This window comes from Haliaeetus albicilla, chromosome Z, assembly GCF_947461875.1.
Source record: "Haliaeetus albicilla chromosome Z, bHalAlb1.1, whole genome shotgun sequence".
Taxonomy (NCBI): Eukaryota; Metazoa; Chordata; class Aves; order Accipitriformes; family Accipitridae; genus Haliaeetus; species Haliaeetus albicilla.
Genome location: NC_091516.1, coordinates 61,125,672 through 61,152,924, shown reverse-complemented (window position 1 = coordinate 61,152,924; position 27,253 = coordinate 61,125,672). Strand labels below are relative to the sequence as shown.

Sequence of the window (27,253 nt, the reverse complement as noted above, 5' to 3'; positions counted from 1 at the left end):
GCCAGCCTTTCACTTGCAGCTCTGCAACCTTCTACCTGAGCTGCTGTGTCAGTCTTTTTCCCTTCTCCTTCCTGTGCTGATGCCTTTGTGCTGTTATTCTCATGGCCTTCCACCTGCAAATCTCAGTATTGTAATAGGTTTTCATGGAAAGCAATTGCTAACAGTCTGAGAATCCCCCTTTCCCCCCCCCCCCCCCGCGTTTCCTGCCTGTTTTGTAACTTCAGTTTACATTAGGGGAAAACCAAGAGTTAGCAAATAGAAAAGTAGATGACAGTCATGTAAATATCCCGCAAGCATTACCAGCCATAAACATGCACAAAGTGGAGTGACTGGCATGCACCACCTGCAACTGATTAAATGTTATCCTGTCAGCACTGGCAGCATCATATACAGGAACAACCAAGAGGGACCTTGGCTGGGTCCTAATGCCAAGCACAGAGTTAGCAGAGGAAAAAGCCTGACCAGAAGAGTTATAGTCATTTTCCTCATCCTCACTGCTTGCTGACACTGGAAAGGACACTCTTCTGGGGTCTCTATTGCTTTGCTTCTTGGCTGGCCACTGGGCAGTTTCCCCTTTCCTTCTCTTTCCATTCTTTTTCTGCTATGGTTAAGTTCAAGTTGATGTGTGGACCCCACTCTGTGATAAAACTCTGTGCAGGTAAACCTGTCTCAAAAGGTGCGATGATACTGTTCCCATACAGCTGGCAAGATCCCCTCCTCTTCTTTCAGCGTCAGTCCCCAGTGGGAGTGGTGGGAAGCAGAGCTACAGAGAGACAGCTACACCCCAGTAAAAAATACTGGCTCTGTGTATTATTGCTTGAGTTAGTTACATTTAGTTATTGCTTAACTTTGCTATATAAAACAACATCTTATTCTAGGATAGAATGCTGCACAGCACTAAGATCAACCAACACTCCATTTTAAGGACAGCAATTTGGTGGGTTTGATTTTTGTCGAAGTTTTAACCATTCAGGCTAGCGTTCTTCCAAACCAAGTCTCTCCCTGACAACAAAGCATTACACTCTCACTAATTATTTTGGTGGGACAAATGAGTATGACAAGTCCTGGTGCTCTGTCACCAAGAAGTACACCCTCACTCCTGCTCTGGAGATGGGACGTTGTAGCGGAGGCGAGGGAAGGGAGGCGAGAGGCTGCAAGGCACAGATACAGGTTTTGCTGTTGCCGCAAACCTGCTTATCCCATCCTTTCCCAGTCTTGAACCCTAGTAAGAACAGAAGAAGGTACTGGTGCGCGTTAGCAAGTCTTGCCTTTAGCAAGCCTGGTGCAAGCCTGGCAGCACCACAGCATTTCGCGGTGCCCGGGGGCTGCGGGTGCAGCCGTCCCCGGGTGTCTGCGCTCCCGTGTGCTGACTGCTCCCTCTGCTGGCACCGGGCCGCTGGATCCTTCCCAGCTCCACTCAAAATGGGGAAGAACCCACAAGCGCGGGAGCTGAAACCGTACTGCAGAGGCGGGAGAGGAGACTTCGAAACAGAGCCCTTGGGCACATGAGGCATGAGCTTGCATTTCCTTCGCAGTGCGGCGAGCCATCAGTCCTGTTCATTACTGTCAGCAGCATGCAGATAGTGTCTGTGTTGCACATGGGTCTTAGAGCACTTTCCTCCATTATCAGCCGGAGCTGTCACCCAAAGAACCTGTAGCTTTCTCTCCAGTTACTCACAGTAGCAGAACAGCCAGTTTGTTTAGTCACTTCATTTTTATGGGCCTCAAAAGCTGTGAACTGAGCAACAGATTAAAAAGAAACACATTTCTGCCCTCATGGAAAAATCCTCTGCAGAATGCAAATACCAGCAGTAATTCCTCCATTACAGCACCCATTGTAGCTTTTGTCCTAACAGTGCACAGCAGACTCTTTTTCAGCTATTTTTGTTTACAGCGGAAGCCCCAGGAATGGCATAATATAAATGTTCGTAATGCAAGGATCAAATATCCCTAACACTCAGCATCAGCTGGTCCCACAGCACCCATCCCATGGCACAGCCACCACCCCACTTATCCTAAGGACTCAGAGGCGAAGGCAGTGGGATACCTACCCACACACTCATGATGCTGCCTCCAGAATGCACACTTATCTTGGGTCAAGTAGCACAGTGTAAATACACTTAATTGAAAACCAGAGGTCCAAGTATTCTGTTTTTCTTGCTAATGAATTGCTTGTCCTGTTGGGCGTGAATCCGTAACCACTTATACTAATCAAAGTGCGGGATGTGGTAGTTCCTGCCCTCCTCTCCCTGGCCTAAGCAATTAATTACAGAATGGCATCAGTGGTCAGGCACAGCCCTGATCTGGCTGCCAGTAGCAGTCAGTATTCCCCAGAGCAGCATGGTAAGCTCTCACTCTTCCATCATGCAAACAACACTACTGATGTGCTGGAGAGAGAAGAAACACAGCCACGTTGTGCTGCCTTGGATCCATCTCCAACAAAAGCACTTCTCTTCTAAAGATGACACCTTTCTCTAGGATTACACAGGCATCACAGTACATCACCAAATGACATTCACAACTACCAACCATTTTGTGCAAGAGCGGTATTACTGACTGCACAAGAAACACACACACCATTAACTATAGACGCAAGCAGGGAAGCAAATAAGCACATTCTTCCCTCAGGTACCAGGACATAGTTAATATTGAATTGGATGCTGCACACCTTTCCCCTCCACCCCTGCAATACTGAAAACCAAAAAGCTTTGGCAGAAAAGTTGCACAGAAGGGAAAACTGGAAAGGCATGGTGTTGATGGTGAAATAGGTGTGAAATTAAACAACCTTGCTCCCAATACCTGAGTTCTTTGATCTGCTTCAGTTCTTACGGTGTTACAGGACAGTGTTTGGAAATGTACTATCAATATGTATGCTCACTGGCAAAACACTTTCTAGTATCTGTAGGTTTCAAAAGATGTTTTGTATTTTGAGGTGATTCCCCAAAGAAAATTTATGTGACCATACTTTGCACACAAGCACATACATTGTGTTTTCCAATAGCTTGGGATCATCACCCTTTTTTAATAACATCTGATAGAGATGGTCAGTTCCTACAAGTTTTGTGAAACCAGTACAGGAGAGAAAAGTGCTATTTGTCTTCCAGTCAGAGGAAAAGTTAGTGCTGAGTTCAACTCTTACAGTACACTGGACACATGTTGTGCATCCCCTAATCCTGGGATCACAACTCACATCTCATTAGACAACAGCTAATTCAAAGACAAGATAACATTCTAAAAAATAAAGTCCTATTAGGTCTACATCTCACAGTAACAGAGGACAGTTTGCAATCAGAGGAAAAAGTGAAAATGAAAAAAACTATCCTTGAAACATCAGAATTTTGGGACGTAATTTTTGTTTTAATCGTTATAGCAAGTTTTAAGGAAAAGCGTGTTCGTGGTTGGGCACTGCAATCTAACAATTACAAATTTTATTGATACTTATACTGCATCAAAGAAAAATTGAGGACTGGTGTATTAAAAGAGCATTATAGTTATATATGAAAGGCCACTATTCCACTAGTGTTCAAAAACGAACTGTGGCAGCATCTTTCCCAGACTCATTGCTACCAGGACTGTGTCACCTTTAACACTTAATTTTCCTGACATGAAGGCCGGGGTTGGCTTTAGTTTACCTAAAAAGAAGACACAGAACCATCAGAAAAAGAAAAAGGAACTGGAGACAGCCCGTGCACAGGAAAATGTAATGCTACTACAGCGAGACCTAGCAGCTATATCGCTACCGAGCTCTGCTGTTAAAAGCAGTGCCCATTTAGGAGACACACATTAGAGATGTGCAGAACCGCAAGTCCAACAGATCGACTGGATTCTTTCTGAAGCTACACTCGTGGCTACAATTTCAGTACCTGGTTAACAAAAGCGGTACAAGCTTTTGTGCTCTTGCTGCTCACAGAACAGCAGAGCTCAGAGAAATCCAAGGAGTTCTATCCTACACCTTCACTTGCGCCGCGGAAAGCCGAAAACTCCTCCCTCCCAGGACCACAAAGCGAGGAGGCTGTCCATTCGCCCATCAGCAGAAGGTTTTCTGGGCGCCGGCACCTGCGTCCGCCCTGGCAAATGCCTTTGTCACTCACCTGTGAACATTTTCACAAAGTCAGCACTCGACATGCTCATAACCACATCGGCCGTCACAGGAGGCTTTCCGAAACCGGCGCTGCCGCCCTTGGTTTTCAGGTCAATGTACCAAGTGCCTCCGTCATCACCTGAACAGACAGTGGGGAGAGGTGACAAGGCAGCAAAGAGTGCTGTGCCCTCCCTACTCCTCCCTGCCAGACGGACGCCGCCGTGTCCCTTTGGAGCAGTTACTCCATCGTACGTACGCTGGCGGGGCTCTGCAAGAAGTTACCACTTGCCCCACGTCCTGCGTGCACGCAAAGCCAGCCTCTGGCAGACGCCCCGCGGCACCACGGATCGGGGACACGGGCAGAAGCGCCCGACGGCAGCACTTTGCTGACAGAGCTGGTGGCAGCCGGCGCTCTCAACATGACCCTGCGAGCCCCCCTGTCTATCGCCACGCTAACCCTGTGCCGCAGGGCCAGCACCGCGACAAAGCCTGCCTGCCTGTGCCGGCAGCGGCAGCAGCTTCCCGCGTGTGCTGAAGCTGGTCCTGAGAAGGAGCATCACAGGGGAGAGAACGACGGGAGCATCACAGGGGACAGAACGAAGGGAGCATCACAGGGGACAGAACGAAGGGAGCATCACAGGGGAGAGAACGACGGGAGCATCACAGGGGAGAGAACGACGGGAGCATCACAGGGGAGAGAACCGGGAGCATCACAGGGGACAGAACGAAGGAAGCATCACAGGGGACAGAACGAAGGGAGCATCACAGGGGACAGAATGAAAGGAAAGGGGGTCTGTTCCTGCATCAGCTTGAAAAGGTGAGTGTTTCTGCCTGAAAACACCATGCGCCTTCTGCTAGGAGCATGAGCACAGGAAGGTTTTACAAGCGATGGTCTTACCAGATAATTCAAACTGAAAGACACCCTGAGTGCTTCTCACATACTCTTCGCTCATTGCCCCCTGAATAACTCTGAATGTTTCTGCAACAGGACTCAACGGCTTGGCTGGAGCAGGTTCTGTGTTCACCGTAGCTCCATCTGGTCCTTCACGCTGGGATCCGCTTAATTTCCTCTCTTCTTTGAATGCTTGGGAAGCACCTACAAGAAAGAGATTGTTTTTCTCTTTCAAATGCAAAACACTTTAAAACTGCATATAGAAACATGCCTAGAGAATTCCGTTTGAAAAGATTTAAACTTCCCAGTAGGGAAAAGGAGTATTTTTCCATTTCAGTATTAATGCTGATAAAGGATGGGGTTTGCACCTGGGAATCTGAACAGGTGTAGAGCACTAAAGGTAATTCTGCAATATATTTCACTTCCTAATACATCAAAAAAAAATTCTAATTCTGATTGTTCACAGTTAATTACCAAGGCTTACACAGCACGTTGTTTTCTAATGCAATCCATACACTCCTGACAGCACTCACAAAAAAACCAAACCAACAGTGTCTTTAATAAATAACTCTTTCACCTCAAAATACTTCTGTCTTGTCTATCTTGCTAAGAACATGAATGTTTTCACTAATTCTTCTGCAAAGGCTTCTAAGCTGTAAATCAATTCACTGCTTTAATCAGCATTTTACTATACTGCAGTCAACACGTACAGTTAACAATAAAGGACAGCACTGGCAATTTTTACAAGGCTGATCAAGTTGAACACCCTCTAAAAATGTTGTAGAAAGTCTCTTAGGTGGCTTAAGTATCAAAAAATTGTTAGGAGTATCCCGTGAGCCCCTACTAAATAACCAGCATTGGGAGGCCCAGGGAACTAACACCATCTGTCCCTGCAGAACAGTCCTCGTGCGATCGCTCAAACAGTATTTCCAAGGGAAAGGGACTCTGTTCAAACTTTGCCTCCTCTGCCTTTCTCTTATCCCTATTTTGGCGCTCCTGCAAAACTTGTTCAGCGTTATTAGTTGCCCTCCAACTTGACACACTACAATTCTGAAAAAGCAAAAACGATGCTTTTCTAAGAAAAGATTTCTGCATTTTGTCTCAGAGACTGTAAATCACGCAAGTTTCATGTACAAAGCAACAGAGACTGTTTTTTGTATAAATTTATCAAGACAGATCATATGACACTCCTGCAAAATGTTCTGTTTGCCATTTAATTTCTTTTTCCAGCAATTTTTGCCTATTACATTCAGTATAAAGAAGGATTCTTGAAAATAAGGCACTGATTATAAACCATGAAAGTTTCCAAGTCCTGCAAGAGGTAACATTCTTTCCCTAGCTATAAGCAGAGCGGCTCCACAGCCACTTCCATAAATCTTACCCTCTAAATGGGCAAAGGGGTTTGCCAAATAGCTTGAATGGAGTCCAAATTCTTGGGAGAAAAAAACCCCCAACCATCTTGAAATCCAGAGCGCATTCATTATCACCAGAAATGATCAACTTGGGCACACAATGCTTTCCATACCACATCTTTCTGTCTTCACTGCTACCGTCAAAACTAGAAGCCTTTTTAAATTGCAATGAAAAGCATTTGAAGATGAGAAACCATGTCATTAGCTGGTGTGTAGTAATATATACATTGTTCTGAGCGACAAAAAAAGTAGTTTTGAGTTGGGGAATTTCAATAAATTTAATTTATTAGGAACTGATATAAATATGTAATTATTTTGTTATTAAGAAATAAAAACAAACACACACTTTGAACAACCCACCTCAACCCCCCACCACACACTTTTCCTCCACCCTCATTATAACAAATTCTTAAAGTTTGAGCCAAATTCAGGAACTGCTTCTAGTAACAGTGTACCCAGAAATGTTCTTAGCCTTTGTTACGTATCCAAATGTTATTTAATATTCCAATCAAATAGTAGTGTGTTTAAGGGGAATATTTTAAATATAATGATTCTACTCATAAAAATTCTCATCTTAATATCTTGAAATAACAGCACTGTGCATTAGGGTGCACAGTTTTTAACAGGGAACAGATGGAGGAAATGATACCAATCCAGGCCACGGGGTAGGCATATCACTGATCTATGGCGCTGGCATGCTAGGTGATCTTGGATAAGCGTTTTTCTTCTGCTTGCCTTACTTTCCACCTGAAAAACTAGATTTTTCTACCTATTTCTATATCAATTTTAAAATATATTCATTAAAAACAGTGCTTAAGACTTGAGTGATGGTAAAATGCCAAGTGACACTCAAATACACAGGAGGCTGGAAGGGCAGAACCAGAGCAGGGCAGAAGCAGAGACAGCGGTCCACAATGGCAGGGGGAGCAGCGGCAGCCAGGGAGGTGTTGCTGCAATGCCACGGCAGCGGCTGCCTAAATCAAAAGGCTGACGGGCAAAACGCCTGACCCCGCAAAGCTGAGGACGCAGTTTTTGGAAGAGAAGGGTGTACTACGTTCTTCTGTGAGCCGCTGTGGCAGTCACGGGCTAGCTCTGCTCCAGGCTGCATGCTGCACCGTCGGAGGGAAGGGCAGATTTGGGGGGTGCCTGCCCCTCCGCAGGACCCCAGGCGCAGACGCAGGGGGGCTCAGCCCGGGGTAAACCCGTGCTCCCCTGCGGCTCATCACCTGGAGTGAGGGGGGTGAGCTGCGTGGGGCTAACGCGCAGGCACCAGCAAAACTGCAGGCAGCCAACGCACGAGCGAGTCTTCCAGCTTCCGTGGCGCCTTTTCCAACGTTCTCTGCTTCTCACGCCAAAAAACCCCCCGGGAGGTCAGCTCACCCTCCCGGTGCAGAAAAAAGCCCCATCGCTCCATTCCCCCTACTAACTACCGGAGAGAAAACAACACTTGAGGGCAAGAAGGCCGAGCGCGATGCCTAGGGCTTCTCCTGCAGGTACCTCTGGGCACGGCTGAAACCAGCAGCTCTCCACACAGGCACGACGGCTCGCTCACACGGAGCTCGTTGCAGGCACGAGGCTGACGATCCCGGCACGGAGCTGTCACAGTCCGGCCCGTGTTCCTCCTTACTTGGGCCGAGTGCCGGAGACAGGCTGAAGGAGAGTCGTGCCGGAAGAAGGTCTTCTCAGCAAAGAGGCTTTGCTTCCATCCGCGCAGGATGCCAACCCTGGGAAAGCAAGCGGCATGAGAGACGGTCCAGTTGCAAAGTATTCAGGCAGCCCTTGGCCCCTTCGGCTTGGTCGTGCGTGGCTCCCGCAGGAGTCTGCAGCCCTGTGACAGCGGGAACCGCAGTGACAGCGGAACAACAACTACCATTACGTCAACAGGCAAGGACCAGCGCATCTGCTTGTGGCTTAACGTGACTTCTGTTTACGCCGGCAGAACGGTCCGCCTCAATCCTCACAGCGGGTTCAGACCCACCGGGTGGCTTCCCCTTCCGGCACCAGCTCCCTGCGAAGCCCGAGCCCCTCTCAGGGTGTCGCGCAGGATCTCTGCACGAAAGCTGAAGGGGGGAGAAACAAGCCGAAGGGGGAAGCTGGCGGAAGATCTGCCAACCGCAGCAACGGGCGGGCAGCACGCGCAGGGCAGGAGGAGGTCAGAGCCGCCATCAGGCAACAGAGGGAGCAGGAGACGACGTGGGAAGAGTTACGTGCGGCCGCGGCCGTGCAGGATTCGGAGGCGAGGGCCGACCTCACGGTTCCCGTGAGGTAAGAGGGGCACGAGGCGGGGAGGTGAAGGAGGGGACGGGTACGGCTGGGCGAGCAGAAGGCAGGCGATCGGGCCGCGGGCATTCTGGTGAACTGGGGAGGCAGAAGGCGAGGTGGAGGCAACGGCTGCCGTGATTTGAGCGGGACCAGAACCGAGTTCAGGTCAAAGCGAAACTTCGCCCACCCAGCAGAGAACGAAAGCCTGTCGCAAACCGCTCGAGTGCACTCTTTTCATTCCGTGTAGGCCGTCATCTACTCTGGGGTTGGCTTATGTCCCCCGACCAGCCTACCCGGCTCTCCTCGCAGCCTCCCTCACGCAGCCGGGCCGCCTCCTCCCCGGCCATCCCCGCCTCAACCCACGGGACCTCCGCCCGCGGCTCGCCTTTCCCCGAGGGCCGCGGCTCGGCCCCCGCCTCGCCGGCCCCCCACCCCGGCGCCGGCCGCCCCCGCGCCTCACGCAGGCCCGGGCGAGGACGCGGGGCCGGCGGCCGCCCTTCACCTTCACCCGCCCGCTCCGCCCCTCGCCGCCGCGGCGGCTGCGCGAAGCGGGGCGGCCCCAGCGGCCCTCCCGGGCCCGCTCCCCGCCCCGGGGGCAGCCCGTACCCGCGCCGCCATGCTGCCCAACACGGGGTAAGCCGCCCCAGTCCTCCCCTCTCCTTCCAGCCCCTCTCCGCCCCGCCGGCGCAGGCAGCCCGCTCCGCTCCGCTCCGCTCCCCTCGCCCCAGCCCCCCGCTTCCCGCTCCCCGGGCGGCGGCGCGCAGAGCCGCGGGGTCGGGGCGCCAAGGCTGAGGTAGAAGCCGTGGCTCTCCAGCCACCGAAGGCCGCTCGGGGCCGGGGGGCGAGGCGGGCTTCGGCCGGGGGTTCGGCCGTGGCGGTTTGCTTTCCCCTGCGGCCGGGTTGCGCGGGACGGCGCTTCCAGGGCCGGGGGAAGCGCGCCGTGACAGCGGAGGACGGGAGCGCTGCCGTGGCGGCGGGCCTCCCCCGGGAGGGCCGCGCTGCCCCGCCGCGCCGCGCCGCCCCGCCGCGCCCCGCAGGCCGCAGCCCGCCGCCCGCCGCCCTGGCTCCTCTCCCGCGGGGTTGTGCGTGGGCTTTGGCCGCACCGCGGGTCGCGCCGGCCGGGGCTGGTGTGACGTGGGTGGCGTCAGGGGTCCGGCTCGGGGAGTTCCCCCCACGGCGGAGAGGCTGGAAGCGCTGGGGGGGGCTCGCCGAGGTCCTGGAAGTCTTCGTGGGGATCGCTGGTCAGCGACCCTGCGCGGAGGGCCCTGCGGTGGGAATGGCTGCTGCGGGACTCTCATCTACGCTGGGTGGCGTTTCTGTAACGGAATCGATATTAAGCTATTTTTCTCTCTCTCTCTTAGTCCAAGCCGGTACCTTCTGACCTGGCCATCAAATTTTCTTCCAGTACAGGGTCTTAATTTAGAGGCATTTTCTGCCTTTCTTCACAGCCAGCGCTGCTAACAGCCAGGGAGATGAGTTGGTATTGTTTATTCCTGTATGTTATAAACAGGTTTATACATTAATTTCCTAACCTGTGTGTAAGCGAGCAGTAAAAAGTGTGCCTGTTGTGGCCTGCAGGTTTCTGTATTGGCAGTTGCACCTGGTGAGAAAGGAACCTGTCTTATTTTTTCCCAAGATCCCCGAGACTTGGGGCACAGAGGTGAATTTGACATTTTCTGTCTTACTACCAGAATTCAGCTGCAATGGAAGCAAGAAAGATGCGACCTTCACAATACAGGTCATAAGCAATTTTAGACGAGTTCATGCTTTAAAAACTTGTAAACTATTGGACCTCTGAGTGAGTTAAGAAATAAATCCTAAGTCTTGCAAGCTTCTCAGCTTGCTTAGCAGAGTAAAATGCTCTAAATTCTGGGCAGTTCTTTTGGGGACAGTGAATAACCATTTTAAGAGGTTGGTGCATCTGACTTTGTGGATGCTGTCACACCAACTTGCAGAGGATAAATGAAACTTCTTGGGTGAGACACAATTAGAAGTAAAATCAAGGACAAAGCAAGAATGTTTAAAAAATAATCATAGGAGTGTGAGAGATTGTACCAAGTCAGCTCAGTGATTCAGAGGGGATGAAGTGAAAAAATTTTTCCTGTTAGTAGGGCTTTGCTTATTTTGGTGAACACTATTTCTGTGGGCTGTAGGGACAGAACTGGAGATTGTGGAGCTAGAACTGAAGGAAGGGGGTTCCAGAGAGTGAATGTAGTCAGTGGTGATTGTAAGCCTAGGGAGAAGAAGGAGATTTATCTAAGCTGGAGGTGCAGTTGTGCTGAGAAAAAAGAAGATTCGAGGGTGATGGCCAGTGTGGGAAAGGTTGGAGGAGAGAGCTAGAGAGAGTGTAACTGGAATGAATAGAATATGTTCTGTGACATTTTGAATAGAATAATAATTTGGGGAAAGGAGTTGAATCGGCGGTGGACTTTTCCAGATTTGATCATTGGATAATTCAAGTTGGAAGGGACCTTGAGAGGTCTGCAGTCCAGCCTCTTGCTGAAAGCCAGGTCAGTTGGGAGATCAGACAGGGTTGCTCAGGGCTTTGTCTGTTCGGGTCTTGAAAACTTCCAAGGCTGGAAACAGCTCGGTCCCCTGCTCTGTTGCCTGACTTTCATCATGGGGAGAACAGTCTGAATCTCTCCAGTTTGAACCTTTCTTCTTTCAGTTTGAAAGGGCTTGTTGTCTCTTATCCTCCTGCACTGTGCCACAGCATGTATGCTTGGCTCCAGCTCATCAATCACTGCATAGGTATTGGGGGGCTGCTGCTAGGTCCCCCCAAAGCTGTCCTCCAGGCTGAACTGTCCCTCTCTCAGAAATGCTGAGCCTCCGGCCATCCGTGACTCCCTTCATGGAACTTGCTCCCATTTGTCAACATATACCTTGTATTGAGGGACTCAAAACTCATCACAGGATGTAAGTGTGGTCTTATAAATGCCAAATAGAGGGGCATAGTCCATTCCCTTGATCTTCTGGTTATGGTGTTCTTGTAGCCCAGGGTGCTGCTGGCTGCTGTTGCCAGGCACACTGCTGGCTTGTGCTCAGCTTGCTCTCTGCCATGTGCCCCAAGGCCTTTTCAGGAGAGCGTTCCCTGGCCATTCAGTCCCTAGCCTGTGTCGTATCAGGGACTCCTTCCCAGGTGCAGGACTGTCCATCTGTCCTTGTTGAATTTCACAAGGCTCCTGTTCATCTAGCTTATTCGGGACCCTCTGCATAGCAGCCCTGCCTTCAAGCTAGTGAATCAGGTGTTGTCCACCCCCAGGGCATTTTGTCACCTCCTTCGGGTTGTTGATAAAGATGTTAAACAGGATTGGTCCAAGAATAGAGGTGGTACCCCACTTGCTACTGGTCTCTGGGCAGAGTATGACTTATTAACCACCACTCTCTGAGCCTGATGAACCAGTTAGTTTTTTGCCCGTCAGGCTGCGCACCCATCCAGACCAAAATATCTTAAATTGGATGCAAAAGTATTGTGAGAGATGGCGTTGAAAGCCTTGCTTTCACCCACCCCATTGAGCAAAGGGTCTGCTTTTATGACTAGTGTAGCAGCAGAAGCCCCTGTGCCCTTGATGTCCTTCACAAGCCTCAGCTGCAGGTGAACTTTGGTTTTCCGGACACTACCCTGACAAGCCTCAGTGATATTTCTAACTCCTCCTTTGTGGCCTGTCCTTGGTCCTGCTCCCTGTATGACACTTTTGTACATGGGAACTGAGTCATGAGTTCGCTGCGTAGTCATGCTGGTCCCTTGGTACATCTGCTTGTCTTCCTGAATGGACCACTCTTGCCCCTCGACAGTCTTAAAGCCCCACCAACTTTCCTCCGCTTCCTTCTCCTTCAGAGCCACGAGGACCCCATTTGCCTCTTCCCTGACTGGGGTGGAGTGTGCTGACCTCGTATCAGTCAGTTGGTTGAAGGTAGAAGCCAGGTTCTGGCCTTATTTGGCTGAGTTTTACAGTCTGACTACAGATTCCAGAGATGAACTTGCCTCAGTGTGTGTGTGACTCGACTCCCAGCAGCAGTTTTTTGTGACTTGCTGTGCTGTTTTGAGATTTTTCTTCCTGTGCCTCTCTAGGACCCAGTTTTGCAGAGGAAAGCTGTTTGAAATGGCACCTGCAGGGCTTCCTTGAGTTCCTGGGACCCCGCAGATGCCTAACCATGCCGTTGCAGGGGAAGATCACCCCCACTCCCCGCACCATCCCTGTTTTGTGCCTTCTGAAACCAAACGCCCTGCTAGAGAGTGTTTTAGAGAGGGATGCTCTCGGATTGGAGGGAAAAAAACAGACCTGGAGAAACAGTAGTAAGTCAAGTCCGGCCCAGACTGAAAGAAAAACTAATGCAAACTTGAAAGCTGGTGTATAGTGTTTGTGATGTGAGTGAAAAGTGAAGTTGCTGTAGCGCATAGTTTATATGCATTCTCTAACTGGAGTGGAAAACTTGGACCTCTTGTTTTTTTCCACTGAGTTGTGGAAAGCAGCAAAAGCTTTATGCAGAACACTGAAGCGCACATTACTTCATATGGAAAACCTGTCATCTAAGAGGCTTTATTGACAAATATGCTTTAAACTGGAGTTGATCTTTTGCTTTTCAGAAATTCAGTGACATTGTTTGTGTAAGCCAGGCATCCTTCTAACACTCTAAAACTTGTTAGTTTTTCCAGAGGTTTTGATTGGACCCATTTTGGGGGGGACCCATTAGATTAGATGTAGTTACTGGGCAACTTGAGTTTAGTGTTAAACCTTTAAGAGAAATAATTGTAATTTCTGAAAATCAAGGTTGTGGCACTTTTGTGTGGCACTCTGCATTAGTGTTGTGGTTCTGGACTTGAACTTTATGCCACATTGAGACAGCAGTTGTTTCTGTTTAGAAGGGTGTGTCTAGTAAATTACAGAGAGCTATGTAGTTGTGTTGTCTCATTAGAAAATGGCATTTCGTTTTTACAACTTACTGCTTTTCCAATTTTGGCGAGCATAGCAGCTCTGTTGTAAACAGTGTGTTGGGCCGTTTTACAAAAAGGGAGAAATGTGATTGGGTGACCTGTGTAACCATCTTGCTTTATAGCGTTTGCAAGCTCGGGGAATGGTCTTACCTTCGGCGGTACTCTACTTTGCTGTAGCTGTAGCCATTTCTTTTGTATGTAGGGGCTGCTTTCTTAGCAAAACGATGAAGGCATTTGTCTGGTTGGAAGACTGTGCTAATTACTTTTGCCCTTAAAGAATGCTAACAGTCAATGATTTACAAGTTTTGCTTTGTTCTCTCTCTTCTTTACCCTCCACTTCCCCCTCCGCCTTTAGGAAACTAGCAGGATGCACTCTCTTCATCACAGGCGCAAGCAGGGGCATTGGCAAAGCCATTGCTTTGAAAGCTGCCAAGGATGGTGCAAACATTGTGATAGCTGCCAAGACAGCTGAGCCCCATCCTACTCTTCCAGGGACTATCTACACTGCTGCAGCAGAGAGTAAGTTGTAATAAAGGAGGGTGGGCTTCAGGTGCTGGGCTGAGTGTATGCCCTAGCTTAATTGTCAGCCTGAGTGGAAAACTGTGTAAACTCTCTTAGCTCCAATTCACCTTTAATAAGATAAGCTTAGTGCTTCTCTTGCTTCCCAGGAATGCTGGGAGGTATCAAAATATTACTGTAATGAAGATGTGTGCGTATGGATGTGAAAATGCTATGTTACTTGGGATGTATGTGTATACCATACACATTCTTAGTGTTAAGATTTGGTTTTGGCTTCCCTGTTCTTTACGCAACATGTAAAAAGGTCACAATTTGAGAATGTGATTTTCAATGCCTTCTTGAAACATGTCATTGAATGGGAGATTCTCAGTAGGTTTATGCTATTTGTTCTATCTGATAGCAAATTTTTAAATGTTTAATTTTATCATTGTGCAGTTGAGGCGGCTGGAGGAAAGGCTTTGCCATGCGTTGTTAATGTGAGGGAAGAACAGCAAATTATTAATGCCGTGGAGAAAGCTGTGAAGACTTTTGGAGGTATGCTGATGTGTTGGGGAGATTGTTCAAACAACAAGAGAAAAGAACAGCCTGCCTTACTCGTGCTTTTTATCTTTAAATGCTAACATGAAATGGCTTATTTTAAAACCAGGGATTGATATTTTGGTGAACAATGCAAGCGCCATCTCTTTGACTGGCACTTTGGAAACAGAAACGAAGAAGGTCAATCTTATGATGGATGTCAATGTACGAGGAACCTACCTTACGTAAGTGCTGAGAGAAGGAAGGAAAGTAAAAACAAAATGCGTTATGTTATCTCAGTTTTTCTGAGGAATTGTGTAGCTGTCTTGCTGCCGTAGAGTCGAAGTGCAAGTATTCTGCATGTGCTCACAGGAAATTGCTCAGTTATTGGCCAACTGATTTGAAATTAATATTTGCAAGAATTAATTGCAAGTTGGAGTAAACAGGAACCTTATTGCTGTAGTCTTTAAGTGTTCACAAACCCCTCTATGCAGGTAGGAAGCAGAAACTAGTTTATTTCAAATGGAGCTCCAGCTTGGCTATGCTAAATGGTGTCTGCCCTTTCATTTCAAGCAAAATGACTAACTCTTTGCATACATCAAGTGCAACATCTTGTTTGTCAGCTTCCTTCTCATAAGCTTCTTTCTCATCTTTAGAGACATTATATAACTTAACCATAGTTAGAAATGCTAAAGATGTAACTTAATGATCTAAAGTGTTCTCCACCTACTTTCAGCTTATCAATCCTATCACTTACTTAAATTAACAGACCAAGATTTGATTTCACAATTCCTGTGGTCCTTATTTTGCTCATTTTTTGGAAATAGATTCAGTAGGTGGGATAAGTGATAGAATTGGTAAGCTGAAAGTAGGTGTCCCCTCTGTGGCTGACAGTATGCGTGGGTCCTGTTGAAATGTATGATTAGTAGGTCAGTAGTGTAGTCCACTGCGGTGCTATTCTCCCTGTGAAGCTTGATTAAAAATTCTCCAGCTGAAATGAAATGCAAACATGTACCCTAGTGCTAGAAGTGAAGTCAAAAGATGGTTTCTAATAAAGTAAAAGTTACTATTTACAGATACATGTAAATTCTAAGTTGAATGAAATAGTGAGTCTTCCAGTCAGCAAAGAATAGGTTTTCAGTTTTGATTGGAATATTTGTAATAGACTTTCACTATACAGTATTATTTCTTTAATGTGGTTTTAAAGAATAAACAGGTATGGGATCAGAAGAGAATATATTTATGACTAAATGATGCTCTGCACTGTTAATTTCGCTTGTTGCCTCATAGTGTTTTGTTGCCCCTACCAGAACTATTACAAGGAGATTATGGCTTCTGAGCATCTGGAAAATCAGCATTAGTAGATGCTGCTGCACTATTTGGAGAATGTGGTCCAGTTAGCCGGAATGAATACCAGGCCTGACATAAGTGAGCTAGGACATATTTTTTTGTTGTTGTTCTTTATGTCAGTTAAATAATTGATACATGGGCAGGGTCTCAGCTTAGTATTGGACTTCCACGAAAATGAAAATACTGGTCTGCTAGTATGGTTTTTAGTGTAATTATAGGTGTTCCATAAAATAAGAGGTGACTGATTTGTCTGCATCTATCTTTCAGGTCTAAAACTTGCCTTCCCCACTTGAGGAAGAGTAGGAACCCCCATATCCTGAACCTCAGCCCACCTATGAATCTGAATCCCATGTGGTTCAAAAATCATTGTGGTGAGTAGCATTCAGAGCCTTTGTTGTTATTTTTTGAGAACCACATAAATACCTGGTGAAATGTACAGGAGTGCCAGCCTAGATCTTGTATCTTTAGCACTATATACAGACTGGTACTAACAGTTCCCCAGAGTGTTTTGTACATAACCCAAAAGAAATAATTTTGTGGGAAAATGTAGTGGAGGTTTTATGGCCTAATACATCCTTTATGTTTTCAACAATGTTTTCAAGTTAAGAGTCTATGCTTTTTCATGGGAATTCTTAAGACTGCAAAATATTTTCTGTGCCAAATAGAGATTGATCCCAAAATCTATTTTCTTACCGACTCAGCTTCACATTTGATTTAGTAGAGATAAAGCTCAATGTTGTCTTTTAGAATGGAAATTAATTTTGAGGGGGGAAAGGGAACCCATTTTGTCTTGAGGTTAATGTTGCTCATTTTAAAGCTGTAAAAAAAAAAATCCTTTCAATTCTGGACACTTGTCATGTAAAACTCCTCCAGCCAGTCCCAGTTCTTTCCCCCCGAAAGTTTCTCTTCTCAAAATAAATGACAAGGGTTAATAATATTCTCCCTGCCCAGCCTCCACTCCCCGCCCCCCCCACCCCTGGCTTTTCTTTTGTTTTCTGTAGAATACTAGTTTGATCATTAGCAGCATGCCTTAGGTCTCTTGAATAAATGGAGCGCTCTTGTCAGTGTGCTGTGTGTAAAAAGCACAACAAACCCACCATATAGCTAGGCTTCAGCTGTTTTTGTCAAAACATGTAGCGCTCATTTTATTTGTAGTGAAAAAAGGCAGACTACAGTTTGTATCTGCTGGGGGTGGTGGGGAAAAGGGAGAGATTTTGACTCTAGGAAGATACTGTTTTGTCCCCCAAAACTTAGTTTTCCTTATGAACACATCATTTGTTTTTCTTTCCTTCATAATTAAAGTTCTGTTGATTGAGTGTAAATTTTTATATTTTTTTATGCTTCTTGTCTTAGCTTATACTATTTCTAAATATGGGATGTCCATGTGTGTCTTGGGAATGGCAGAAGAATTTAGAGGAGAGGTTGCTGTCAATGCTTTATGGCCTAAAACAGGTGATTTTTTTTTTTTTTTTTGTAATGGTACTAAAATAATGACTTTCTGTATTTTTTCTTCTACAGCTTGTTTTGTTTCACTTTGAATATATTTCAGACTTCTGGAATTGATTCAGGAGACTGAGCAGTTATTTTGCATATTCTTTGTTCATCCTGCATGAGTGCTGGTTTTCATTCCTAGTTCTCACTAGACCATTGCCACTTTAATCCAAACTCATCTTCAGCTGGTTTGCAACCCATTCAACCCTTTCAGTTGGCTTGTCTGCTCTTTCCCATGCACTCAAAGTTTTGGTTTGGACAGAATCACAAAAGCATTAGCATGTTTTCATTAGTAGGTATTAAATGTTTGTGTATGTAGTACTATTTAGAATTCCTTGCTAGTTAAATTGCCAGAGCATAGATGGAACTGACAAGATATATACCTCTGAAAATGCAGAAATAATTAAGAAAATCCCTGTTCCTACAAGTTTTGTTGCAGTGGGCCATCAAACGGTTGTTCACAGAACCATCTGCTTGCAAGTCACAGGAAATTAAAGAACTCTAAGGAAGAAAGGCAACTTGATGCTCCCATGTTGTATTAACTGCAGTTTGTTGTCTGTAGGTCAGTGAGGATCAGGGCTGCTGTTTGAGGTCTGGTCAGCTGTTTGCCAAAGAGGCCAGTCTCTTCACCCCAAATACATCTATGTGCGGAAATGATACTGATGTTAAAATCAGTAAAGACAGAGGGTAATCCTGCCCTTTAATAAGGTGTTAGCCCAGTCATTGTGTTATGAAACATTACAACAGCAGAGTTTATTCCCTTAACTAGTGGAGGGATGGAAGAAGGAATAAGAAATAAAAATATGAACCAAGATCCTCTTCTGGGGCTAGTGCTCCAGTGTAAGAAGTGTTTGTACCCAGACACTTTTCAACATTTTCCTGTTAGGAGTTGCAGGCCCCTTTTAAATTCTAGTGTGAACTAGAACTCTCTGATTTTTCTTCCTCTAAAGTGAGGAATATGAGCAAGACTTAATTATTTCAGACAAAATCAGCTGAGTTTCTTTGCTTAAATACTCTAGGTAATACTCAGTTGAACACTTGGGTTAGTATGTCTGACAGACCTGGTCGTTTTTCATTGGTCTGGATGGTTGCATCCTAAATTCTTCCAGTAAATGGATGCCTCATAATTCTGCTCACACTATGAGTTTTACCCATAGAAATATTTTGGTCTGCTCACACTATGAGTTTTACCTATAGGAATATTTTGGTAAGGGATTGACTTTTTGAACGATAATCATGTCATTCACGATAGTTACATCATCAGAAAACCTATACTGTCTATTTTGAAGAGGATAAGCTCTTCATCTTTGATGTACTGAAGGCAGCTGCATGTGTAACTTCAGCGTCTGGATTGCCTTCCTGGCAGTGGAGTGGAAGCTAACCTTTCAGGTTTTGGGTCTCTGTTGTTTTTGTTTTTTTTATTTCTGAAAGAGTTAGAAGAAACATGCACTTGTTTCCATATACTTGCTTCTTGAGTGCTCCAGGGAAACCTCAGAAAAGTTTCAATGGAGATTTCCCGGGATCTATCTCTGTCATCTGAAAAAGAGCCATGAAACTTGCTTCTTAAAGCCTTTAGCTCCCTAGACCTCATGCTCATCCTGCCTGGCTTGTCCCTAAAACACCACTGCTAAATGGGTTTTACATCTCCTCAGAGACCTGTATGTAGGAGTAATTTGGTTTTCCGTTAGGAGAGGTGATCTTTTACCTACCATTCTGTGTTTTTTGGTCACTGACTAAGTAATGTAAATTGTATAGGAGAGTTAGGAACAGTGAAGGAATTAATCCAGAGTATCTCATTCAGACAGAGACGTGGTATCAAGCTGCAGACAACATTACTTTCTCACACAAAAAGTGTTGCAAGATTACCTGTGTCTTGTAAATGCACATACTTACATGCTGCGTAGGCATATTATGTGCACCCTCCACAGCTTTCTGATTCTTCAGCGCCTTCTCTCTGTGATTCTGGATATGCTGGAGAAAACATCCACTACTGTTGTGGAAACGAGTTGGTGGTTTTATGGGTCCCAATGTACGGTTGAGAGCTAAAGAATTCTTCCTGCAGAGACCAGCTGGTTATACTAGGTCTTTATTTTGCAATGTAGGTGTTTTCCCCCACCCATCTGAGTAATTCAGACTCTTGTGTTTCATGGCAAGGGAAAACAGAACCTAGGAGAATTTGTCCACCTGCTGACAATGAAAAATTTTTCAGAGGGATGGCTAACCTTATAGGCAGAGAAGTTACATTAAGTGTTAAGTTGCATAGTTGAATACATTATTTCTTTCCAGTGTTTTCATATGCTGTAGCACTCCAAATGTCAGTAACAGTACCAGTGCCCCAGGTATGGTCTGGTATTAAAGGATGTCTGTGATGGTATTAATTAAACTTCTACAAAATCTGACATTCTTATTGGGGCGGAAACCCAAACCAAAGAAAGTAGTATCTTTTTCTTGTGCTCTAGAGTGCTACTGTGTCCTTGGTAACGTATTTGTACCTCCTAAAATAAGTAAGAGGATAACCCTGCAGAAGCTGGCACTTGTTATAGAGTGCAGTTAATATCTGTTCCCCTCAGGAACCTGCAGAACGTGAGGCTTGGAAGTGCAGGAAGATTCAGTTTACAAATGACAATAGTATATTCTAATAATATACTCTGTGAGACGCTGCAAAGTAATTTAAAAAGTAATTAACCTTTCTATAAGGTCTAGAGCTTTGTATTTGCTGAATCCATTCTTGCTCATTTGGTTTAAGACAGTTAGAAACATTAGATGAGCTCTTGAAGTTTGTATAAATCAGTGATGCCTCTGTGAAAACTAATGTGCCCCCAAGTATAAAAGAGAATAATAATGTGCAAATTCTCCAGTACAAAAAATGTTCTTTCGAAAGGTTTCTCTTCCAAAAGTGAGAAAGTTAACTACTTTCCTGTGGTTGCCAGGGAGAGAGAGTTACAGACTTCCATGATATCTAAAATACAGTTACAAAGCTCTTAATTAAAAAATCCACTATAATCTCAAACAAATGTGATTAGCGTCAGTGCTAGTATGGATGCCATTATCTGTTGATTAATCCGACTCTTTAAACACATGAAAGCATGCTGGTAATAAGAAGCCAGGAGCTCTCCATTTATCTAAAAGTGAAAGAAGAAGCCTACGAAAAGGGCAAGGGGCAATCCTGTCACCAAGAGTGCGTATGAATGATAGAGGTATCCTGGGACAGAAGTGAAAGGCTCTTTGTGTGCATTAGAGGAAAACCAGCAGCACTTTATATGAAATAGGTGGAACAATGTGCAGCCAGACTATGAGGCATTACCTGTTTAAAACCTTTTTGCCTCAGTCTGTGCACATAGGCTTACTGTGCTCAGAAGAATAGTAGTTGACACTAACAGAGAAGCAGCAGAAGCATGGGCCAGGAAAAGTGAACAGGTTAATGAATCCTCAGAGTAGTGGAATATATTCAAGACAACAGAACCTGGTAAATTTCATCAGAGTATTTGACAGAAATAATCTCTGAACTGTTGATAGTTATTTAAAAAAAATTAAAAATCTTGCAGGACAGATCACATTTCAGAGGACCAAAGAAAGGCAAATTTATTTCCTAAAAAATCAGAAAAAGACCTAGGGGGACCTAGGTGTATGTACAGTATAAACCATATGTACAGTATAGATCTATTGGCCACTTTTTATTTAGGTGCATATTTATAGCGGTTCAGTTGATTTGAAAAAAAAGAAGCTGAAGTTGGTCAAAGGTAAATGAAACCTAGGGGCTAATCCTCACCATAGAAGAGTAAAACACGGGAGTCAGCGAGGCCATCTACCCACTGTTGCACTTTCCAGAAAACACTTTGTCAGGATCTCCCTGGCCACCATTGAAGACTGCAGTCCTTTTTCTCAGTTCCTACTTTGGAAGGTGGATGGTCCAGCTCAGATAGGTGTGTCCTGCACAGTGCTTATTCCTTGCTTCTTAACAGATGTTGGAATAATTTCTGCATCAAAGCTGCCGTTACTTTGTGTGGAATGGAAACACAGAAAAGAGGACAAAAGTGATTTAAAATCAGGTTTAAACTTCCACCTCTAGCATCTGCCAGTCCCAGGTGTAGGAGAGGATTTGCGAATCTGTCCCAAAACTTGGGGGTGGAGTGTAGAGTCTTAAACAGCAGATGGGAAAAAGTCATGAAGCAGAACTGTATGAGGAGAAAACAGTAACATGGCAAATGCCAAAAGCTACAATGAAACAGCCGTTCTGTGGAAGAGGATGAAAGAAAAATGAAATAGATACCTCAGCCTGGAAGTGCAGATTACAGACTTAGACTGGAACATGCCACAGTGTTAGTAGTTCCCTTGCAGGAAGCATAAAGACGACTAATGGAATGGTGCAGAACTTAGTAGAATTTGTTAATAAAACCACCAGAAGATTAGGAGATCTGGATTTTATTCTTGGTTCTAACACAGCCTTTCTGTGGACTATTGAACCAATTATTTGGGGTTTTGCTATTTGGTTTCTCATTAACTTAGGAGAGACGCTTTGGTATCTCATGGGAGTTATTACAAGGCTAAAATTAAGCCAGATTTTCAGTGTGATAATCATCAAAGGAGATACCTCTGAATGGCTGATGTATCATATATTCACTTTGAGACAAATAGTTGTCCTGTTGGTTTTTCATCTCCTGAATAACCTACAGGAAATCCATGGTGTGGGGCGGGAGCTGGGGCAGGTGCACTGATAAAAGGAGAGAGGGATGTGAATGTCATAAAAAGTCCTGCCCATTATTCCACTTTTTGGTTCCTTTAATAGTTTTCTTTTTTTACTGGTGCTTGTAGAGGATTCTTTGTTGGTTAGTAGTATTTCATAGCTTTGTCTTCCTACAGGTCCCTTTGGCATGAAGGAAGACAGTTTGTGTGCTTGCTAAAGACATGTGAATTTCATGTTGTCAGTGTTAAAGCTTTATTTTCTTACTTTCCAAACTTTATAGCTATACATACGGCTGCTATGGATATGCTTGGAGGAGCTGGAATAGAAAAACAGTGCAGGAAAACTGACATCCTTGCAGATGCTGCATATTGCATTTTAACAAAACCAAAAAGTTTCACTGGAAACTTCATTATTGATGAAGTTCTGCTGAGAGAAGAAGGAGTTAAGGATTTTGATGTCTATGCAATTGCACCAGGTAAAACAGATCTTTAAGATTAGGAGTAAGTCCAGGAAGGATGTATGGAGAATATTAATATAGTTCTCTTTCTAGGGGCTTTTAAATTAGTCTGTAAAAAGTTGCTTTGCCTCAGCTTTCAGAACATGCCTTCCTAGCAAGCACATATGAGTCCACTGAGATTTTAATCATCAAGTGCCTATTAAATTAAAAAAATACTTTAATGAAAAGAAAATGTACCTGCACTGTAGATGTATATATCGCTATTTACCACTAGTGAGATAGATTTTTTTTTTTTTTTCCCTTCTTCAAATGTTTTTCATTGCAACTTAAGAGGCTTCTAGGTCAGTTTTTAAATGAACCAAACTCTAAACATGTTATTTCATGCTTGTCTTTCCTTCAAACTGTAGTTTATTTACTTATAAATTTGGCTGTAGTTTCATATGAAATGGATTCCTGTTTGTGCTGTTCCACTTTACTTGGACTTACTATTACATTTTTCCTGCCTTCTAGGTCACCCCCTGATGCCTGACTTTTTCTTGGATGTTGCAACTGACATGACAGCCGTGAAACAAGAAGGATATGGTAGGGAAAGCGATGTGTGTACAAGTTGATCATTTCTGACAATAATGAATGCCGTGTCTATTTCAAGTTGGTTTTTCTTTTTTCTTTTCTCCCAAGAGATTGGGCACCATTCAAGCTATTTGACAAAAACCCTTTTCTCATTTGGAGGGTATGATTTATGGAAGTGACTCTGTACTTAAAGCTAGGGAAGAAATGTTTTCTCCTGCAGGACTTTCAGGGTATAAAATTAGTTCCTTATTTTGAAGAATCCTTTTTTAACCATCTTAGTTGTGGTGGTATGAAGGTCACAGGCAAATATTGCTGGAAAAAGAAATTAAATGGCAAACAGAACATTTTGCAGGAGTGTCATATGATCTGTCTTGATAAATTTATACAAAAAACAGTCTCTGTTGCTTTGTACATGAAACTTGCATGATTTACAGTCTCGGAGACAAAATGCAGAAATCTTTTTTTAGAAAAGCATCGTTTTTGCTTTTTCAGAATTGTAGTGTGTCAAGTTGGAGGGCAACTAATAACACTGAACAAGTTTTGCAGGAGCGCCAAAATAGGGATAAGAGAAAGGCAGAGGAGGCAAAGTTTGAACAGAGTCCCTTTCCCTTGGAAATACTGTTTGAGCGATCGCACGAGGACTGTTCTGCAGGGACAGATGGTGTTAGTTCCCTGGGCCTCCCAATGCTGGTTATTTAGTAGGGGCTCACGGGATACTCCTAACAATTTTTTGATACTTAAGCCACCTAAGAGACTTTCTACAACATTTTTAGAGGGTGTTCAACTTGATCAGCCTTGTAAAAATTGCCAGTGCTGTCCTTTATTGTTAACTGTACGTGTTGACTGCAGTATAGTAAAATGCTGATTAAAGCAGTGAATTGATTTACAGCTTAGAAGCCTTTGCAGAAGAATTAGTGAAAACATTCATGTTCTTAGCAAGATAGACAAGACAGAAGTATTTTGAGGTGAAAGAGTTATTTATTAAAGACACTGTTGGTTTGGTTTTTTTGTGAGTGCTGTCAGGAGTGTATGGATTGCATTAGAAAACAACGTGCTGTGTAAGCCTTGGTAATTAACTGTGAACAATCAGAATTAGAATTTTTTTTTGATGTATTAGGAAGTGAAATATATTGCAGAATTACCTTTAGTGCTCTACACCTGTTCAGATTCCCAGGTGCAAACCCCATCCTTTATCAGCATTAATACTGAAATGGAAAAATACTCCTTTTCCCTACTGGGAAGTTTAAATCTTTTCAAACGGAATTCTCTAGGCATGTTTCTATATGCAGTTTTAAAGTGTTTTGCATTTGAAAGAGAAAAACAATCTCTTTCTTGTAGGTGCTTCCCAAGCATTCAAAGAAGAGAGGAAATTAAGCGGATCCCAGCGTGAAGGACCAGATGGAGCTACGGTGAACACAGAACCTGCTCCAGCCAAGCCGTTGAGTCCTGTTGCAGAAACATTCAGAGTTATTCAGGGGGCAATGAGCGAAGAGTATGTGAGAAGCACTCAGGGTGTCTTTCAGTTTGAATTATCTGGTAAGACCATCGCTTGTAAAACCTTCCTGTGCTCATGCTCCTAGCAGAAGGCGCATGGTGTTTTCAGGCAGAAACACTCACCTTTTCAAGCTGATGCAGGAACAGACCCCCTTTCCTTTCATTCTGTCCCCTGTGATGCTCCCTTCGTTCTGTCCCCTGTGATGCTCCCTTCGTTCTGTCCCCTGTGATGCTTCCTTCGTTCTGTCCCCTGTGATGCTCCTGGTTCTCTCCCCTGTGATGCTCCCGTCGTTCTCTCCCCTGTGATGCTCCCTTCGTTCTGTCCCCTGTGATGCTCCCGTCGTTCTCTCCCCTGTGATGCTCCCTTCGTTCTGTCCCCTGTGATGCTTCCTTCGTTCTCTCCCCTGTGATGCTCCCTTCGTTCTGTCCCCTGTGATGCTCCCGTCGTTCTCTCCCCTGTGATGCTCCTTCTCAGGACCAGCTTCAGCACACGCGGGAAGCTGCTGCCGCTGCTGGCACAGGCAGGCAGGCTTTGTCGCGGTGCTGGCCCTGCGGCACGGGGTTAGCGTGGCGATAGACGGGGGGCTCGCAGGGTCATGTTGAGAGCACCGGCTGCCACCAGCTCTGTCAGCAAAGTGCTGCTGTCGGGCGCTTCTGCCTGTGTCCCCGATCCGTGGTGCCGCGGGGCGTCTGCCAGAGGCTGGCTTTGCGTGCACGCAGGACGTGGGGCAAGTGGTAACTTCTTGCAGAGCCCCGCCAGCGTACGTACGATGGAGTAACTGCTCCAAAGGGACACGGCGGCGTCCGTCTGGCAGGGAGGAGTAGGGAGGGCACAGCGCTCTTTGCTGCCTTGTCACCTCTCCCCACTGTCTGTTCAGGTGATGACGGAGGCACTTGGTACATTGACCTGAAAACCAAGGGCGGCAGCGCCGGTTTCGGAAAGCCTCCTGTGACGGCCGATGTGGTTATGAGCATGTCGAGTGCTGACTTTGTGAAAATGTTCACAGGTGAGTGACAAAGGCATTTGCCAGGGCGGACGCAGGTGCCGGCGCCCAGAAAACCTTCTGCTGATGGGCGAATGGACAGCCTCCTCGCTTTGTGGTCCTGGGAGGGAGGAGCTTTCGGCTTTCCGCGGCGCAAGTGAAGGTGTAGGATAGAACTCCTTGGATTTCTCTGAGCTCTGCTGTTCTGTGAGCAGCAAGAGCACAAAAGCTTGTACCGCTTTTGTTAACCAGGTACTGAAATTGTAGCCGCGAGTGTAGCTTCAGAAAGAATCCAGTCGATCTGTGGGACTTGCGGTTCTGCACATCTCTAATGTGTGTCTCCTAAATGGGCACTGCTTTTAACAGCAGAGCTCGGTAGCGATATAGCTGCTAGGTCTCGCTGTAGTAGCATTACATTTTCCTGTGCACGGGCTGTCTCCAGTTCCTTTTTCTTTTTCTGATGGTTCTGTGTCTTCTTTTTAGGTAAACTAAAGCCAACCCTGGCCTTCATGTCAGGAAAATTAAGGATTAAAGGTAACATGGCGCTAGCAATAAAGCTTGAGAAGATGCTGACACAGCTCAACTCTAAACTGTGAGGGGAAGCCGTTACTAGCGCAACAGTGGCCTTTCATATATAACTGCAATGCTTTTTTAAAATGGTAGTCCTCGTTTTTCTCTGATGCAATATAATAAGTATGGATAAAATGTGAGATTTTAAAAGAAGAAATAACTCCATCTAATGAAGACAAGAAGCTGTTTGTGATTAAACTAACTTCTTCTCAAGAATACAAGTATTAGGTTCCAGGTGTTTTCTTTACTTCTGCTCCTCTGGATCAATGCAGGACACCTGAAGTGAGTTTCTTCCCACATAGCTGCTTGCACACATGTCCCATAAAAAAGGGGGAGCAAATGTCACCCTGCAGACCTGTTTCTGTGATAGAAGTACCATGCAGAGATTCCTGAGCTGGCTTAGAAGTGGAAGCAATATGGTCAGTTTAGCAGGGCCCCAATTACCTTGGTAAATGGACATCTCAATTTATTTTTTTTTTTTGCTTTCCTGAGTTTATTACCTACACTAGTTCTTATACGTCTGTATTGCACTGAGTTAGGCTGTACAGACATACCGAGTGATCCTGACTGCCACAGACAAGGTTCTGCCTTCCACAGCACCTTCATGTAGCATTACAAGGATTAACCTACATCACTGCAGCCAGCCACTTCCCCTTCCTTCCCTTTGGTAAAGGTAAAGATTGAAGCTCACTTGTGAAAGGACGCATGCCCCCACTCTGTAAGTGGACAAGTGCGCACATGGTCTGTAACTTGTGTGACAGCATCCGCAAAGCCCGATGCACTAACCTCATAAAATGTTTCTTCAGTGTCCCCAAAAGGACTGCCCAGAATTTAGAGCATTTTGCTGTGCTAAGGAAGCTGAGAAGCTTGCAAGTCTTAGGATTTATTTAATTCACTCAGAGGTCCAGTAGTTTATGAGTTTTTAAAGCATGTGCTCATCTAAAATTGCTTATGACCTGTATTGTGAAGGTCACATCTTTATTGCTTCCATTGCAGTTGAATTCTGGTAATGAGAGAGAAAATGTCAAATTCACCT

The 27,253-nt window shown here is 45.3% G+C and overlaps 2 protein-coding genes across 4 annotated transcripts; one reads left to right on the top strand and one right to left on the bottom strand.

Moving 5' to 3' along the window:
• Window positions 1-190: 190 nt before the first annotated feature.
• Window positions 191-9,068, bottom strand: LOC138683867 (hydroxysteroid dehydrogenase-like protein 2). 3 transcript variants are annotated; one of them, XR_011323344.1, is made up of 4 exons: window positions 8,593-9,068; window positions 4,980-8,445; window positions 4,092-4,220; window positions 3,330-3,632 (listed from the first exon to the last, which is right to left on the bottom strand). XR_011323344.1 is itself a non-coding variant. In XM_069777039.1 (3 exons), exons 1-3 carry the CDS (start codon window positions 5,032-5,034, stop codon window positions 3,517-3,519), a joined length of 300 nt encoding a protein of 99 aa, XP_069633140.1. In that variant the 5' UTR covers window positions 5,035-5,208; the 3' UTR covers window positions 3,403-3,516. The 3 variants fall into 3 exon arrangements, 1 of the variants encoding a protein (XP_069633140.1); XR_011323345.1 differs by lacking the exons at window positions 3,330-3,632; window positions 8,593-9,068 and adding an exon at window positions 191-1,738 and having other exon boundaries at window positions 4,980-5,206; XM_069777039.1 differs by lacking the exon at window positions 8,593-9,068 and having other exon boundaries at window positions 3,403-3,632; window positions 4,980-5,208.
• Window positions 9,069-9,131: 63 nt separating this feature from the next.
• On the top strand, window positions 9,132-26,424 carry HSDL2 (hydroxysteroid dehydrogenase like 2). The gene is made up of 11 exons (XM_069777038.1): window positions 9,132-9,280; window positions 13,939-14,102; window positions 14,538-14,636; window positions 14,749-14,863; window positions 16,236-16,339; window positions 17,322-17,420; window positions 22,424-22,618; window positions 23,111-23,182; window positions 24,509-24,706; window positions 25,543-25,671; window positions 26,131-26,424. The coding sequence occupies exons 1-11, from the start codon at window positions 9,264-9,266 to the stop codon at window positions 26,241-26,243; spliced, it is 1,305 nt and encodes a 434-aa protein (XP_069633139.1). The 5' UTR covers window positions 9,132-9,263; the 3' UTR covers window positions 26,244-26,424.
• Window positions 26,425-27,253: the final 829 nt, after the last annotated feature.

Excerpts from the sequence above, each read along its gene's own strand:
- HSDL2 (XM_069777038.1), top strand. Across the intron at positions 22,619-23,110 it reads TGTCTATGCAATTGCACCAG|GTCACCCCCTGATGCCTGAC; the intron begins GTAAAACAGATC and ends CCTGCCTTCTAG. Across the intron at positions 24,707-25,542 it reads CTTTCAGTTTGAATTATCTG|GTGATGACGGAGGCACTTGG; the intron begins GTAAGACCATCG and ends CTGTCTGTTCAG.
- LOC138683867 (XM_069777039.1), bottom strand. The coding sequence starts at position 5,034 with ATGAGCGAAGAGTATGTGAGAAGCACTCAGGGTGTCTTTCAGTTTGAA. Across the intron at positions 4,221-4,979 it reads CTTTCAGTTTGAATTATCTG|GTGATGACGGAGGCACTTGG; the intron begins GTAAGACCATCG and ends CTGTCTGTTCAG. Across the intron at positions 3,633-4,091 it reads CTTTGTGAAAATGTTCACAG|GTAAACTAAAGCCAACCCCG; the intron begins GTGAGTGACAAA and ends TCTTCTTTTTAG.